Genomic DNA, 16,142 nt, shown 5'->3' with positions numbered 1-16,142 from the left:
TCATTATCATATTATGAGAATAGTAATACAAAATGAAGGCATTATTGACTTAAACCCTATGCATATATAGATATATACGGTAGTCTGGGAGGAACATTAGCCAACGCGTGATGTGATCTTGTAGATCGGCTGTTTCTCTTGGCCTAGAGGGGAAAAGGTGGTGCTAGAGCCAAAGTCACGTCCAATTTAGTCTTAGAGGGTTTAAGTGGTTTAGCATCAAATCTTAACAATCTGTCTTTTATAAACTCCTTCAGTACAGTCAGGAAAAACAACATTAAATCACTTGTTAGGTCCATTAGTGTCAATGTGGAAGACTTACATTCAGCCAGAACAGAAGGAAAAACCGAAGCAGCGCCAATAGGATCAATCATACAGTCAGTCAGGATACTGTGATCTAGTGTGCAGACACACACTGAGCCCAGGAGATTTGCCTGATGTTTGCATCAGGAGCTGTGATGCTCCGTCCAATCACTGGCACACATACACAACCCTACAGGCAAATGAGCCCAGGGCAGGATTGACAGTATGCAAATGAGCCTAGTAATACTGCCTTAAAACAACAAACTACTGTAGTGGTGTGTGGTAGTGTGGGAGTGTTATAGTCTACAGCAGGGTTCCCCAATTAGTTTTCCCCAAGGGCCGAATTATGTCTAGGGTACCAAGCCGAGGGCCACAACATTGCAGGGGGCGACGGTGGCGTTCCCACTACTCCAGCGACAGTTTTCGTCGTTGTCAGGTGAAAATCTTGTATGTCCAAAACCGTTCGTTTTGAATTTATCATATTAAAAATGATTTAAACTAGTGAAAACAGCCAATCTACAAGCTTGTAGATCTGCTGTTTTCACTACTTTTGTGCAACGGCCTTGTATGATTTGCGAAAGAACGTACAAATTTGGGTCCCATCCTCTTTTACAGTACACTTTAAGACATAATAAGACATAATAAGACAGAATAAAGCCATAATAAGAAATAATGTGTTGGTAATTAGAGCTAATATATTTTATTAGACAGAAACAAAGACAGAATAGTAGAAAGAGCGAATACATTCTCTGGCACCGTCACCTGCCGCGGAACTGCAGCACGGACCGGCAGGTCCCGTAGCAGTAAACTGCCCGTCCGTGCGGTGGTGGCTGAGACAGAATAGCAGAAAGCGAATACATTATCTGGCACCGGCATCGCTGGTAACTGCCGCGGCAGCCACCACCGCACGGACGGGCTGTTTACTGCTACGGGACCTGCCGGTCCGTGCGGCGGCCGCCGGTCCTACTGGCGGGACTGCTGGTCCTATCGCCGGCGATGCAGTGCGACTGCTGGTCGAACTAGCGGTCGTGCGGCAGTGTCTGCCGCTGCAGTTCCGCGGCAGGTGACGGTGCCAGAGAATGTATTCGCTCTTTCTACTATTCTGTCTTTGTTTCTGTCTAATAAAATATATTAGCTCTAATTACCAACACATTATTTCTTATTATGGCTTTATTCTTTCTTATTATGTCTTATTATGTCTTAAAGTGTACTGTAAAAGAGGATGGGACCCAAATTTGGAGATACGAGATTTCCACCCGGCAATGACGATATACTAGTGTTATTGCTGCTCTTATACCATTATTACTGGGGTTGGTGGGGGCCAAACAGTAGCCCCCCCGGGCCGCAAATGGCCCGCAGGCCGCCTATTAGGGAACCCTGGTCTATATGTTATATGTCTGACACTAGAATGGTTGTATCGAAGAAACTATAGGACATTCAATTGTTTGCTCAGTTGGTGGAAACGGTAGAAATTCCACTGCATGTGCAGAAATACTCGTAGGCCTACTTATATGTTTTTATTCAAAAAGAGAGAGAGAGAGAGAGAGAGAGAAGCTCAAAGTGTTACATCACCAAAAGAAAGCTGATCTACGTGCTTGTAGATCAGCAATCTTTGGTGTGTGACACCCACACGCAACTACAGTAAGTACAGTATATATCAGAATGTGTCATTTCTTTTATCTGTATAGATCTTTTTAAATATGAAATAATGTAAAAAATATAAAACTAGTCCTGTTCCCATTTGAAGATATAGTATGTGCTCTGTCTGTGGAGTTTGGATTATGAGGTGTACACAATATATGAGGCATTGAATGTAGGAGTCTCAGAAGTAATGTAGGAGATCCCAGACGTATCAGTGATGTCAGTCATCTCCAAATTTGGGCACTGTTTAGTATCAGGCATCAGTGATGTCAACATGCGTGTATATCAGACAGACATAGGACAGACAGGATTCGATCGTTTATTAGTAGGATATTATTCCGGCATGTTATTCATTGTGAAATCAGAGCAAATAATTCACAATAATGTGAGTGAAAGAGGCAACTGCTAGTGTAATTATTTTAAGGATTGCTCCTTTTTCATGCAAGAAAGGTTCTGAGAAGGATAAACTGAGAAGGATAGTAAGTTAGTAGGCCTAATGTATGGTATTCAAATACAATAAGTCAAGAAGCCCATTTTTTAATGTCACACATGTGTCCTACATCCTGGTACATGAGCACCAAATACAGTCAGTGGCACAACAGTAATATAACTAAGAATCATTGACTCATGGTCTGCTAGGTTTGTTTTCATAAGCAAAGTGGAGTAGCTTTTTACAATGACAGTATTATGTTTGTATGATGTAGGAAAAGACACAGTGACACTGTGTTATGGTTTGTTATTTATTAAACAATGCTTATTTTCAGATTGGTCACCTTGGAGTAAACAAACAAACTACAGTCAACTACAGGTTATCTTCTGTCTTCCTGTCACTGCTCCAGATCCATTTTAGAGAGAAATAATAAGACTTAAATAACATAATAACAGTTACAGTACAGCGTTTATATTTACTTCAGGTACAGTATATGGAAATAAACCGGTTTCACACCTTGTGAATATTTTTTAGAAAAGAATTACGTGTGAAAATTACGGACCCAGAACAAAAGTTCGAGAGGTCTGATAATATCTGCCCCCTCCAATATTATCGACCGATATTAACATAAAAACCTAATATCGGAAAATCTTGCTGCATCTATGAATGCAGTCAGTCGTGGCATGACAATAAGATAATGCATAATGTGTTAATTCCATGGAGATTTCTTTTTTCTTTGTGAAAAGAAATCGGCATAATATCGGAAAGTCGGCCAAAAAAGCCAATATTGGACATTGGCTTTTTGGCCAAATTAAATGACTTGCAAAGCCTTAATGGGTATGTTCTTTTAATGTGGGCAACTGACATTTCTAATTTAATGTGCTTTAATGCACATACATACTGTATAGGCTACACACTATCTCTGTGAATATCAAGAGTATAGTTTTCTAATGTTACGTTTTGATAATACATTATCAAAGGAATTACAGCATTCTTTGAGACATTTCGGGACTTGGCCCGAAACCACCATTCCTTCACCGGTTGAAAACAACACAGCTTTCACCATTGGAATTGCATTACAGAACGTACACATTGTTATATTTTATTGGTTTATTTCATCATAGCGCCACATCTGGTGAAGTATTGTAGTGCAGGTAATCGCAACAACCATCACCGAAAAATGAAAACGGGACCGCCAAATATTCTAATAGTCACATGACGTTGATCGCCTTCCCCTATTGGCTCATGCTAAATATGTGTAGTCAGAAGAATATCGTCATTGTCGGGCGGAAACCTCGTATCTCCAAGTTTCAAATGTTCTTTCGCAAAGTAAAGCCCTGCTTCATCATAGGCTGTACACAAAAGTAGTGAAAACAGCAGATCTACAAGCACACAACGCCTTGCGGTGCGAGGCGTTGTGTGCTTGTAGATCGGCTGTTTTCACTAGTTTAAATCATTTTCAAAATGATAAATGCAAACCGAACGGTTTTGGACATGCAAGGTTTTCACCCGACAACGACGATATTTAGGTTGAAGTTATAATGAACCAAATTATGTCGAGTTTCAGCTTTGCAGCTTGACCAGAAAGCAATACTTCTACGCGTGATTATAAATAATGGTCCTGCCATTGAAACTCATCCGATTGTTCAGAAGGGAGAAGGGAAAAGTGCAACTGAGATGAAGCAAATACAATAATGTCCACCATCTGCTTATCATCAGAATCAACTGTTGTGAATTCAGGAATGAAGTCGTACTTTGCCACAGAGCAACATAGTGTTTTCGTGACATTAAAGGGGAATGCCGAGGCCGATTTTTTTGTTTGTTTTCCCGTACAGGACATGGTAAACTACATGAGGATGAGGAATACCAAAACCCTCGCCCCAAAACACGTCCTCCCTAAGGAGGAATACCAAAACGCTCGCCCCAAAACACGTCCTAAAAACACGCTCGTCACCGGCACAAATCCAGCGACCTCGGAACTACAGTACCTGGTAGTTCTCTACCTGGAATTCCAAACGTAATGTCAGTAAAAATATGCCTAAACCTCACCTTATTCCTAACCTTATCCTCAGTAAATCAAATACCAGAACCGCCCCAGCATGCGGTTGGCGGAATAAAATGGGGGTGAGCATGTTTTGGGGTGAGCTTTCCGGGTTACTCTATATGAGGTCAGAGTCTGCTGATGTTTTAACTCATCTGTAATTTTTAACCTAAGCAGGAAAACAAATCACATCTAACTTATAACCACAGGAGCCTTTCTATAAAGTCAACCACTTTTTAACTTGCTTGTTGAAAAATGGAGTCGTCATCATCATAGTCTAATCCAGGGGTCTTCAACGTTTTCAGGCCAAGGACCCCTTAGTTGAGAGAGAGATGAAGCAGGGACCCCCACATTTTCAGAGATTCCATAGTTTCATTGTTTGACAGCACAATCTTTTGGATTCGTGTCAATTTGTGTAATCAGATATGTAACCACTTGAACCGTCAATACTTAATAAACTTGACCTTTCACTCTGCACTTAATGTGCTCTTTTTTCTTTTTTCCCAACACCAAACCTCTTTGCCTCGCAGCGCGACGCGTTGTGAACTTGTAGATCTGCTATTTTTGTCTGAAGTTCTCAGAATATGGACGTTAGGGTTCAAGTGGTTAATATTAAAAAAAAGGAGAAAAAAGGTTTCTATCACACATGGGCAACTGGGGGCCCGGGGGCCACATGCGGCCCCCACCTTCACTTAATGCGGCCCGCAGGAATACTGATATATATTATTGGTTTCAGCTGTTTTAATTCCAAACGTGCTAACATGACAGGCTTTAATTACTTCAGTCTATTAGTATCTTGATGACTAGTAGCTTATAGTCTTTTTTATGTCCAAAGCATTTGTATTTAAGTTCATAAAGTGAGAAGTAACATAACATAACATAAGAACCTGTACATGCATTTGAAATTAAAAACATTTTTTCTTTCAGGATTCTAATTCAAAAATTCAAAAATAGCAGATCTACAAGCTCAAAACGCGCTGCGGCGCGTTGTGAGCTTGTAGATCAGCTATTTTTTATGTATATGCATTGTGGCCCTCTGGAGTATGTGTGAAAATATAGTGGCCCTCTCCAGCATCAAAGATGCCCACCCCTGCCCTAGGGGTCCCGGACCCCCCTTGTTGAAGACCCCTGCTCTAACGTGAACGTTCGCCATCAGATCTCCAGTTTCTGCTTCATCAGCAGCTTGTAGAGGATCTGGTACCCGTCGTCCCAGGCGTAGAGCAGCTTCTCCTGGGGGTTGTACTTGATGCTGGCGTGCGAGCCGTAGCGCTTGGGGAAGTAGACCAGCGGCGCCTCGTCCGTGCTCACCAGACCGCTGACGTCGAACACGCACTGCACGCGCGAGCGCCCCGGCGTGGCGCTGTTGTACACCACGTACAGCGTGCCGCAGATGACGAAGGCGCCCTCTGCGTTCTCCCGCGGGCAGTTGGTGTCCCACATCTGCTGGATGTCCAGCGTGCCGGCGTCCATCTTGGCCAGGGAGATGTGCCTCTCCTGCTGCTGCGTGGCGTACACCGCCCACAGGCCCTCCTCGTCCACCGCCAGGTCGATCTTGGTGTCCGGGTTGAGGCCGTAGACCGGCAGCTGGTCCTGTGTGGCGGAGTTGGAATAAACGGGGTCAGAGGCACTAACAGCTAAATGATAGGAACCTAAATGGACCCTAATATGGGTATGTAACTCAGAGAGTGTACTAACAGGACCAAATGGACCCTAATGGAACCAATTAGACCCCCAAAATCTGGGCCCAAAACCGAAGAAAAGAAACCGAAGAAAACCCACCCCCAAACCCCCCAAAAAAAGGTTTTCATGTGCACACGCAGCGTGCATGCAATGTCCCCCGGGGGGCGCTGAATGCCAATCTCGCATGGGGCGCTAAATAGGCCAGGACCAGGGCTGAGCCTGAGCATAAAGTCTGAGGCGCTGTCTAGAGATATCTCTACCATCATGGAGATAAAACAATAATAATATCATAATATAAAAGTCTCCTCACCTGCACGGGGAACACGGCGCCGTCCACCACCGAGCTGTTCGTCAGGTCGTACCTGACCACCATGGGCATGCCGTCCACCTCCTTCACGTAGTAGGCGTGGTGCTTGTAGACGGCGTGGCCCGTGCCCTTCCAGGCCGAGGGCAGCTTGTGGACCCTGGCCAGGGCGGTGCCCGGGGAGCCCGTGAAGTCGTGCACCGAGGAGAACTCGTAGACAGCGTCTCCGTCCGTGCCGTTGAACACGTACACCTTGCCGGAGCGGCCCTCGATGTCCTTGGTCCACATGCCCTTGGTGCCTCCCAGCCTCTTCAGGATCTTCATGGCCTTGATGCTGGAGATCATGTCCCTGCAGTCTGGAGGAGAAGAGAGAGCAGAGGTGGTAATAACATGCACAGCACTTGCAACGAGACAGATCTAGAGATGCAGGTAATTGCAGTGTTGCCAACTCCCCAGTAACAGAAGTAGCTAGTTGCTCTCCCAGAAGTAGCTAGAAGTCGCTAGGGGTGGGGTGTACGCGCGCGCACGTGAACAGATGCGCACGCGCATTTCTAGGGCAGTAACTCGAGTTTTTGTATTTTTTTTTTCCACAGCGGCAGTACCAGTAGAGAGAGAGAGATGTGGTGTGCGTGTTTGTGCGTCACTGAGGCGCAGGCAAGCAGCAAATGGAGGCAGAGAGAGGGAAAAGGAAGGAAAAATAGGGTTTTATCTCTGGCTCCTGTAAACAATATGTGTCCCCAAATCAGCAGAAAAAGTAGCCAGATTTGTCTCTAGAAGCTTTTCACTAATTAAGTCTCGAGGGGCGTCTGGAAAGTAACCCCCTAGCTTCTAGAGACAAATCTGGCTACTTTTTCTGCTGATTTGGGGACACATATTGTTTACAGGAGCCAGAGATAAACCCCTATTTTTCCTTCCTTTTCCCTCTCTCTGCCTCCATTTGCTGCTTGCCTGCTCCTCAGTGACACACAAACGCACACGCCACATCTCTTTCTCTCTCTACTGGTACTGCCGCCGTGCAAAAAAATACAAAAACTCGAATTATTACCCTAAAAAACGCGCACCTGTTCACGTGCACGCGCTTTTGTGTGCACGTGCGCGCAACGCGCGTGCACCCCACCCCTAGCGACTTCTAGCTACTTCTGGGAGAGCCACTAGCTACTTCCGTTACTGGGGAGTTGGCAACACGGATTGCGACCGTAGGTCACAATTACCGTAGGTCGCAATTGGTATGAAAACCTGCAGAACCTGTGCATCATTCGGTAGGCTATGTAATGGAAATATACTGTACGTTTCCATCAGAACTGACTGAAAATAACTTTATACTTGACTTACGTAACCACTTGAACCCCAGCATCCCTATTCTGGGGGGAAGGTTCACCAAAAGTAGCCGATCTACAAGCTCTTTTTGGTGAAGAGAGTTGACCATGAATGGAAAAATAACTCATCAAGTACAGTGTCTCAGGTCTGTTTTACTATAAACAGTGTTAAACTGAAGTGATATAGATTAATTCCAAATATTATCACAATATTCTGAGGCACCCCTGGACTGGTATCACGGCACCCACTTTGAGAAACCCTGCAGTACAGTATGTACAGTACATTGTCTGCACATGGTTTTAGAAAAAAACAGGTGCGTTTTTATTCTCACATGTTTTCAAATGACAGACCTCTGAAAAAGAGAGGGTGGGTGTTGTTGTTGGGAGGGAGGGCTCAGGAGGAGGAAGTGGTATTTTTGAAAAACAAATTCATCATGGCAAACAAACTAGGTCAGGCAGCCATAGCCAAGTTATTCTCAGAAACGCTTTGCACATCAAAAAAAAAAGAAGGTTGAAAACGGTGAGCACTAGGAATTAAAGGAGAAAAAACAGACCCCTCAGTATGAGTAATTACTGACTTATCACTGAAATGATGCATGGCAGTAACTATGTCTACTTTATGCATTTTTATATTCAGGTAGGCCGCTGTGATCTTCATGGTCAAGTACATTTTTCATATAGTGGTTATTATGAAAGGGTTAGGGAATAATTTAATTCTACCAGTGGATTCCGCCAATGCATTTCAATGGGAATGGAGCGGTTTTCTGCCATTTGCGGATTTCTGCTAAAATCATTTCCCTTGATATGCATTGGTGGAATCCGCTCTCATGGGTAGAATACTATTCCGGTGTGACCGTGCTCTTATACAGTGAAAGCAGTGGTGGAAAAAGTACTCACATGTTTTACTCAAGTAAAAGTATCAATACTGCAGTGTAGAAATACTCTTGTTAAAGGCCAGAATAAAAATAATTACTTAAAAGTACAAATGTATTGGTATCAAAATGTACTTAAAGTAACAAAAATATAAGTGCTCATAATGCAGGATATCCCGTTTCATACAAGTTTTCAAATGTATAAATTGTATAAAAATCTTTTGAAAATAGCAGATCTACAAGCTCATGATGCAGTAGAAATAGAAATAAAAGTACTGAAAATTGGGAATACGTGTCAAGGTTAACCCTCCAAAGTCAGAACTTTCTTCCTCCAAAAGTTCTCATCTGCCAAAAGTTCCTTATTGATAAGACACCTTTCCAATGGTGGAAGAAATACTCACATTTACTTAAGTAAAAGTACCAATACACAATGCAGAAATACTAATAAAAGTCTGGTATTGAAAATGTACTGAGTAAAAGTACAAAAGTATTCACATTAATATATAATTCAGTACTGAAAGTAAAGTACTCATTATGCATGCAGAATGTCCCCTTTCACAAGTTTCCATATCTATAGAAATGCATAGAGCTGAAGTGGTTAATGTATCTTTTGTTTTAATGATCAAAATCTACAAAGTAACTATTAACTAAAGTGTTCAAATAATTGTAGAGGAGTAAAAAATAAAAAGTATTGAAGATTTGAAACACTCCTCAAAAGTGCAGTAAGTAATGTACTGCACTGCAACTTTCATACTAATTTTACTGCCAACCAAACTCCCCTGCTCAGTGATCTGATTGAATTTACCATTTAGTGGTTTGGTATCGGATAGTATAGTAGCTTATCAGCCAGGCCTTTCCTCTCCTACACTGCAGTTGGGCTTGAGCCCCTGCCCTTTTGTCTGTCCGTGCCCTCTCCAGACCCTAAGGCGAAAGAAATGCAAATGCCCCCTTTCCATGCCATACCTGAAGTCAGCATTCAAGAGAATTGCCTTGTCCAAACTCTCCTGAACTTGAATGCTGGATCTTATGTTGAAAGAATTGCCCTCTCTGTGTAGACATCCATGCTGTTACGCCACATCTCCAGTATTGACTTGATTATGCTTACAGTAGTTCAGTGTGGTATCAAGCACCAAAAATAGACGACCTCCAAGCTTGCGTCACGTCCAGGGGCGTAGCCAGGATTTACCAACTGACTAGGCCTGGCACAATGTGGGTGGGCCTAGCGGCTAGCGAACATTTATAATAATATTTACAGGGACGCAATACAGTCATTTGTCATGGAAGTGGACTTCCCAAGCACTATGGAGATGTTTTAAGTTTAGAAATTGCTTCATAATTGACTGAGCTATGATCAAATCAAACTGTGGTGTCTTTCTTTAGTTCCTATATTGATAGCCGTGCATCGCCGCATCGCGCCGCAGATTTTTTAGTTCTTTTTGGGTGGGCACAAAAATGAAATGGGTGGGCCTAGGCCTGTCCAGGCCCTAGGCCCACCCTTGGCTACGCCCCTGGTCACGTCGCACTGCAACTTGTTGTGAGCTTGGAGGTCTTCTATTTTCGATTATTTTAGAAATGTCAGCCCCAGCCTCTCTAACATCATTCTCTGCACGTCCCTGAGTTGGTCCAGAATTCTGCTTGTGTTTCTGACAGGAAACATCTCCCCCACACTGGCCTCCCTTCCCTCCCACTGACACAATGACTCCCTGCATGTTTGGGGTTTTCAGATTGTATTTTGTTTGCCTTCAAAACTCTAAATGGGCTTTTTGCTCCAAAGTTCTTCTCATTCTATTACATTAGAATTACATACAAAAAAAACATCTTTATCCAAATCCCAAGGCGCTAATGATTGTTGCACTACATTCACACACATTCACACACCGATGGCAAAGGAAACCATGCAAGGCACCAACCTGCTCATCAGGAGCAGTCAAGCCCCTATCAGAGTCGGTACCGCGGTGAAGAGCTATCCACCGCGGGATAGTCTTTTTGAGTCATAAAACTACAACGTTACGTCATTCCTCGCGGTGAAGAGCTTTCCACCGCGTATCCCGACACATCTCCCTTTCACTTTCAGACAGACAGGCTCTTCACCCCGTTCACTGATTGGTCGACCTGGACCAGTCAGTCACGGTGAATAGGACTTCACCGTGACTGACTATGATGGCCTCCACTTATTTTCTGACTTGAGGTGGAAAGCTTTCCACCTAGAATTCGCGGTGAATAGCTCTTCACCCTGGACTCTGATAGAGGCAGGGGTCCCTGCTTCATCTCTCTCTCTCTCTCTCTCAACTAAGGGGTCCTTGGCCTGAAAACGTTGAAGACCCCTGATATGCAATCAATCAATCAATCAATCAATCAATCAATCAATCAATCAATCACCCCTCCTCCTCCTCACCTGACAGCTTGGCGTACTTGACCTTGTTCTTCTCCTGCACCAGGCTGACCTGCTGCTCGATCAGCTTGTCGTCCACGTCCACGCAGGGCGCGGCGCCCCCGTTCTGCGTCTCCAGGTAGTCCAGCTCGCGCTCCACGCGGTCCACGCGCGTCCCCACGCCGTCCAGGTGCGTCCTCAGCGTCTCCTTCTCCTTGTCCAGGTTCTCCAGCTGGGACACCATCTGCTGCTTCAGCTCCCGCAGCTCCGACGCATAGCGCGTGGTCTGCTCGTGCCACAAGGAGATGCGGTCCTGTTTGAGGAAAAAGAGGAGAAAACACTGTTGCCTCGGGCAGGGGTGTCGCACCAAATTCTGGGCCCTGGGTACAAGGATTCACTGCGGGCCCCCCATGAATGTTCTTCATAGGGGGAGGGTGTTTAACCCATTTAGACTGGGAACGCATTATTACGCATTATTTTGTGCTTTAACTGTTGAAAAATAGCAGATATAGGGCACCGAGTGCCGCGCTGCGAGCGTGTAGATCTGCTCGTAGAGCTTGTAGATCTGCTATGGGGGTTCCAGAAGCAAAATCTTAGTTACAAATGTTCGCTTATATTCAAAGATTTGCACACATTTTCACGACTTTTCGAAAACAGCAGATCTACAATAAGAATTCTTCAAAATGCCTTCTAATGTCTGATATTGCTCATAACTTCTCTAACCATTTTTGTGTAATAATTTTTTGAGTGAACAGAACAGATTATGACCACTTCTTATCCCAGAATTAATTATTATGGAAACTATCTTATTCATTGGACTCTTAAACAGTTTGACACCTGCTTATCCAACTGATCGCCACAGACAGCTGCCTTCATACTCAGGGCAGTTTCCTGGCATAAGCAATATAAGTGGTCACTTAGGGCTGGCTGCCTGTACTTGATTCATGAGCAAGTCAATATGCCTCCAAAAAGAACATTTAGATCTGGTGCTGCAGTGGTTATGACTGTGTGTGTTGTGATCTGCCAGTCACACGGCTGCTCCAGTCAGTAATGAATCAATGTGCTGAGGTGATCATAACATTGCGACACAGGGACGTGCTGGGCCCCTGATTCAGCACAGGAAAAAGAGTTGGAGAGGCCCTCATTGCGTGCTATAGAGAGAGATCTCTCTCTATAGCGCTGCTGCTACTCAAAGATTTGCCATTTCAGATCATGACAAGTGACAAGTCAATAGGCCAATTACATGAGTTATATTTCGTCATTGTTGGGTGGAAACCTTGTCTGTCAAAAACCATTTCAAAAATGATTTAAACTAGCGGTGCGAGGCGTTGTGTGCTTGTAGATCGGCTGTTTTCACTACTTTTGTGCGACAGCCTTGTATGGTGAAGCAGGGTTGTCCCGCTTTTCCCAATGGCCAGCACGTCCCTGTTGCGACACCTGTCATTCAAAGACGCCTGTCTCCGGTTGTATAAAAAGCCCCACAAAAAAATACAAAATATTTTGTTGTCAGTGGGTGGTCACCTAAAATAATCTTGCAAAGGCCCTCCTGAGTCCTGAGTCCTAATCGTCACTGTTCATACTTTTCTCCCCGGCCTTATGCCAACTGACAATTTGCAATCCATTAGTGAAACTATCCGTGTTGGCAAAAGTAACGGGGGCTTTCTAATACTGGAGGGCTTGAAGGAAGGTACATAGTATTTATGGAGTATGTATACACATGACTTCATAAAGGGCAAGAACGTGAAGGAAACAAGATGAGACTTGGTTAATGTGCGTATGTCATGCAAATTGCAACCTCAGCATGTATAAGCTGTCTTTGATGTGATTTAGATAAGGATATGGTATACAGTAGGTCGAGGAGCAGTGGTTCTCAAACATTTTTGTCTCAGGTCTCTCCTGTAAATAACTTTTTCATCCAAAGCACCCCTGAATTACATTGTTACTTTATAGCACCTTTTGGCATATTAACAGAATGTAAATATGTACATTTCCCCCAAAGATATATGTCACAAGGAAAACGTATGGACATATCTGTTTCCATTAGGACAGATCATTATACTTGGTGTTTAACCACTTGAACCCCAGCATCCCTATTCTGGGGGGAACATTGTGACGCGGTGTGAGCTTGTAGATCTGCTATTTTTTGGTGAAGAGACTTGGTGTACTGTAGGCTGAAAAATATCTCAACAAGTACAGTTGAACTGCAGGTCTGTATATGCAATTTTTTGAACATTTGCGCAAATCTTTGAATATACAAATGTATTTACAGTTTATTTTTTAACTTTTTAACTCAAATCCTTGGGGGTCCCTGGTACTAAATATTCTTTTCAGATGGGGGTCCACGGCCAAATACATAATGGGTTTGGGGGTCATTGACATGAAAGGTTTTGAGAACCACTGAATTACAGCAGCGACCCCCAAACTAATTATATTTTAACTGGGGGGAGCACGTTGCGAGGCGTTGTGAGCATGTAGATCGGCTATTTTCACAATTTCTGCCTCTAATATTTGACAATTTGGCCAATGTTTAATTTGTCATTTTAGCGGTATTCAAAAGTCCTTAAATTGTCACTTCAGAAATGTGCAGGTACCCTCTATATACTTAAACTTTATGTTGGTTTGTTGACTGTCGAGTGAGAAAACAATGTTTCACATTAAGTTAATCATCCGGGGTCCCCCCAAAATAATTTGGGGACCTCCCTGGGGGTCTCGACCCACAGGTTGAGAACCACTGTTCTACAGTGCAGTTACAGTGCACCCCCAGCTTCACCTTCTTCTTTTTTTCAGAGGTTACGGTCGTGGTTTTTGCTACAGTTTAGTTTCCAGGAAATGATTCTGTCTGGGAAAGCATCTGGTTTACTGTACCCCTGACTCAGACTGGCTTTCTCTCCTGTACTTTTTATTTGGATAAAATAACACATTAAACTGGATTTGTCAAAAGAGGAAGGTATAGGATCAACAAACTTTAACCAGTTAAAACCCACGGGAAAGCATCTGTGTCATTTTAGATTTTAGCTATAATTTACAATATATAGAAACATGTTTTTTTTTTCAGAAAACTGTTGGTTTAGAACAGTGATTCTCAAAAATACAGGATCTACAAGTTCACAGAGCGTCACTTCATGCCGTGCTGCGAGCATGCACATCTGCTATTTTTGAAAATCTTTTGAAAACTCTTGAAGGTGTTTTTAATTGTGAATAAACACAAATCCTCTCTTCTGGGGGTCCCTCTAGCTGGCACAAATCCGTGGCCAAATACATTATCATCCTGGGGGTCCGACTGGCACCAAAAGGTTTTGAGAACTAAACTGATGTGTAGAATCAGCCTCGGATGTTAATGGGTTAAACATCTTACAATAAGCTCTCACACAGTGACACACTTTGTATTGTGCTCCTAGACAGCAGACTTAAAAAGACCTAGGCCTACTGTAGCAAAGCGTCGTTGTCGGGTGGAAACCTTGTATGTCCAAAACCTTCCTTTTTGGTTATTATTAAAAAAAAAAGATTTAAAATAGTGAAAACAGCCGATCTATAAGCTCACAACGCTGTTAAATAAATTATGAATAAAGTTAAATAAGTATGGAATATGGATAAAATCCATAACCAAAATAAGACAGAGACGAGCCAAAGGACTATATCTTAAATTGCTGTATTTTCGTTCCCAGATCATAACAAGGAAGACAGTGACACGTAGTGTTGGTAACTTTCCACTAGTGACATACAGTATAAACCAAAACATGATTATAGTCAGGGCAACCAAAGTTACTATGACCTGTAATCTATTAGCCTGAGCTTACAGTATCCGACCAAAATGTGGTCTCCTATACAGTAAGTTCAGTTCATAATATATCCTTATATGGTCATATGAACCTCATACACAAATCATAGAATTATGTATCATAATTCTACCCTATCAAACGCATCACATTGCGAGGCGTGTGCTTGTAGATCAGCTATTTTCACTACTTTTGTGCGACACTTTCGTATGATGAAGTGGGGCTTTAATTTATGAAAAAACATACAAATTTGAAACTTGGAGATACGAGGTTTCTGCCCGCCAACGGCGATAGGCAGGATAAATCATCACCTTCAGATACATAGATTGATTCATCAAACCCTCCTTCACCCCCAAAATGAAAAATTTCTATTGATTACTCACACCATGCATGGAGACTTGAGTTCAATAATATTAGGTAGGTTATAGTAAAATAGTAAATTTTTCCCCATTGATTCCGGATGGGGCCCGAAATGCATTTGGGTCCCCATTCTGAATCAATGGGGGTACATTAGTTGTTATCAAATTATTGTCTTAGGAATGCGACTAAAAACAAAATATATTATTGAACTCAAGTCTCCATGGCATGAGTAAGTAATCAGTCATTTTGGGGGTGAACTACTCCTTTAACATCCATTTATTAACATGTATATGTTTCACAAAACATTTATAGCAGTCTTTTTTTAGTGATAAACCAATTCAGCTTTCTTGACTCTGCTTTGTTAATCTTATCAGTCTGTCTCTCACTCTCATTGAACCCGATTGCAATAAGTTCTAAGAGGAGCAGTGTTAATTTTGACAGCAAATTCTGATTTAGTCTTTTGAATATTGTTAGTCTTACTAAATATCAAAAGTCTTCGTCTTTTAGTCTTAGTCTTAGTCAACAAAATGAACACTGAAGAGGAGCTCGCATTTCTCTCAGTTATTTTCCTTGACCGTGTCTCTCTCCACATCTGCATTCCGTTCATGGAATCCTCTGTCCCTGGAAAATGAGTTTCCTGAGCTTCTCTGCATGGGACTCCTCTGGGAGCCCCGGCTTCACAAGTTAAAGGTAAGAAAAGAAAAGTCTTCTTACCTCGATTGCAAGCAGTCTCCTCTCCAAGTAGTCAATCAGAGCCTGATGCTGAGCGTTGGTAAAGCAGGCCAGCAGAGCTGCCATCAACACTAACACAACAACTGCTCTCATTGTGCCTATGGACACAGAGCCACAGTCACTGCGGCTTCAGAGTGACGAGGCTGGGAGTGATCGAGGGACCACGTTGTGGAGGAGCCCAGCAGAAAGATTGATTCCCCAAAGCTTCTCTGGAATGTTTTAGTAAGCACACAGAGGAGGAGCTGCAGGCAGGAGGAGGCAGCAGCACATCTGGCACCGATGGAAGCATAATTATTATTCTCTCAAAGAAGCACACAGC

At 43.1% G+C, this 16,142-nt stretch overlaps 1 protein-coding gene across 1 annotated transcript; it reads right to left on the bottom strand.

Moving 5' to 3' along the window:
* Positions 1-3,807: 3,807 nt before the first annotated feature.
* On the bottom strand, positions 3,808-15,916 carry olfml3b (olfactomedin-like 3b; the record flags this gene model as incomplete). Its single annotated transcript, XM_080727869.1, has 4 exons — positions 3,808-6,002; positions 6,403-6,752; positions 10,980-11,268; positions 15,806-15,916. 4 exons carry the CDS (start codon positions 15,914-15,916, stop codon positions 5,565-5,567), a joined length of 1,188 nt encoding a protein of 395 aa, XP_080583995.1. The 3' UTR covers positions 3,808-5,564.
* Positions 15,917-16,142: the final 226 nt, after the last annotated feature.

Source organism: Nannobrachium achirus (assembly GCF_963921795.1).
Source record: "Nannobrachium achirus genome assembly, chromosome: 6".
In the NCBI taxonomy this organism is placed as follows: Eukaryota; Metazoa; Chordata; class Actinopteri; order Myctophiformes; family Myctophidae; genus Nannobrachium; species Nannobrachium achirus.
Note: the sequence above shows the minus strand (reverse complement) of the source record. Positions and strands in the feature narration are given on the sequence as shown.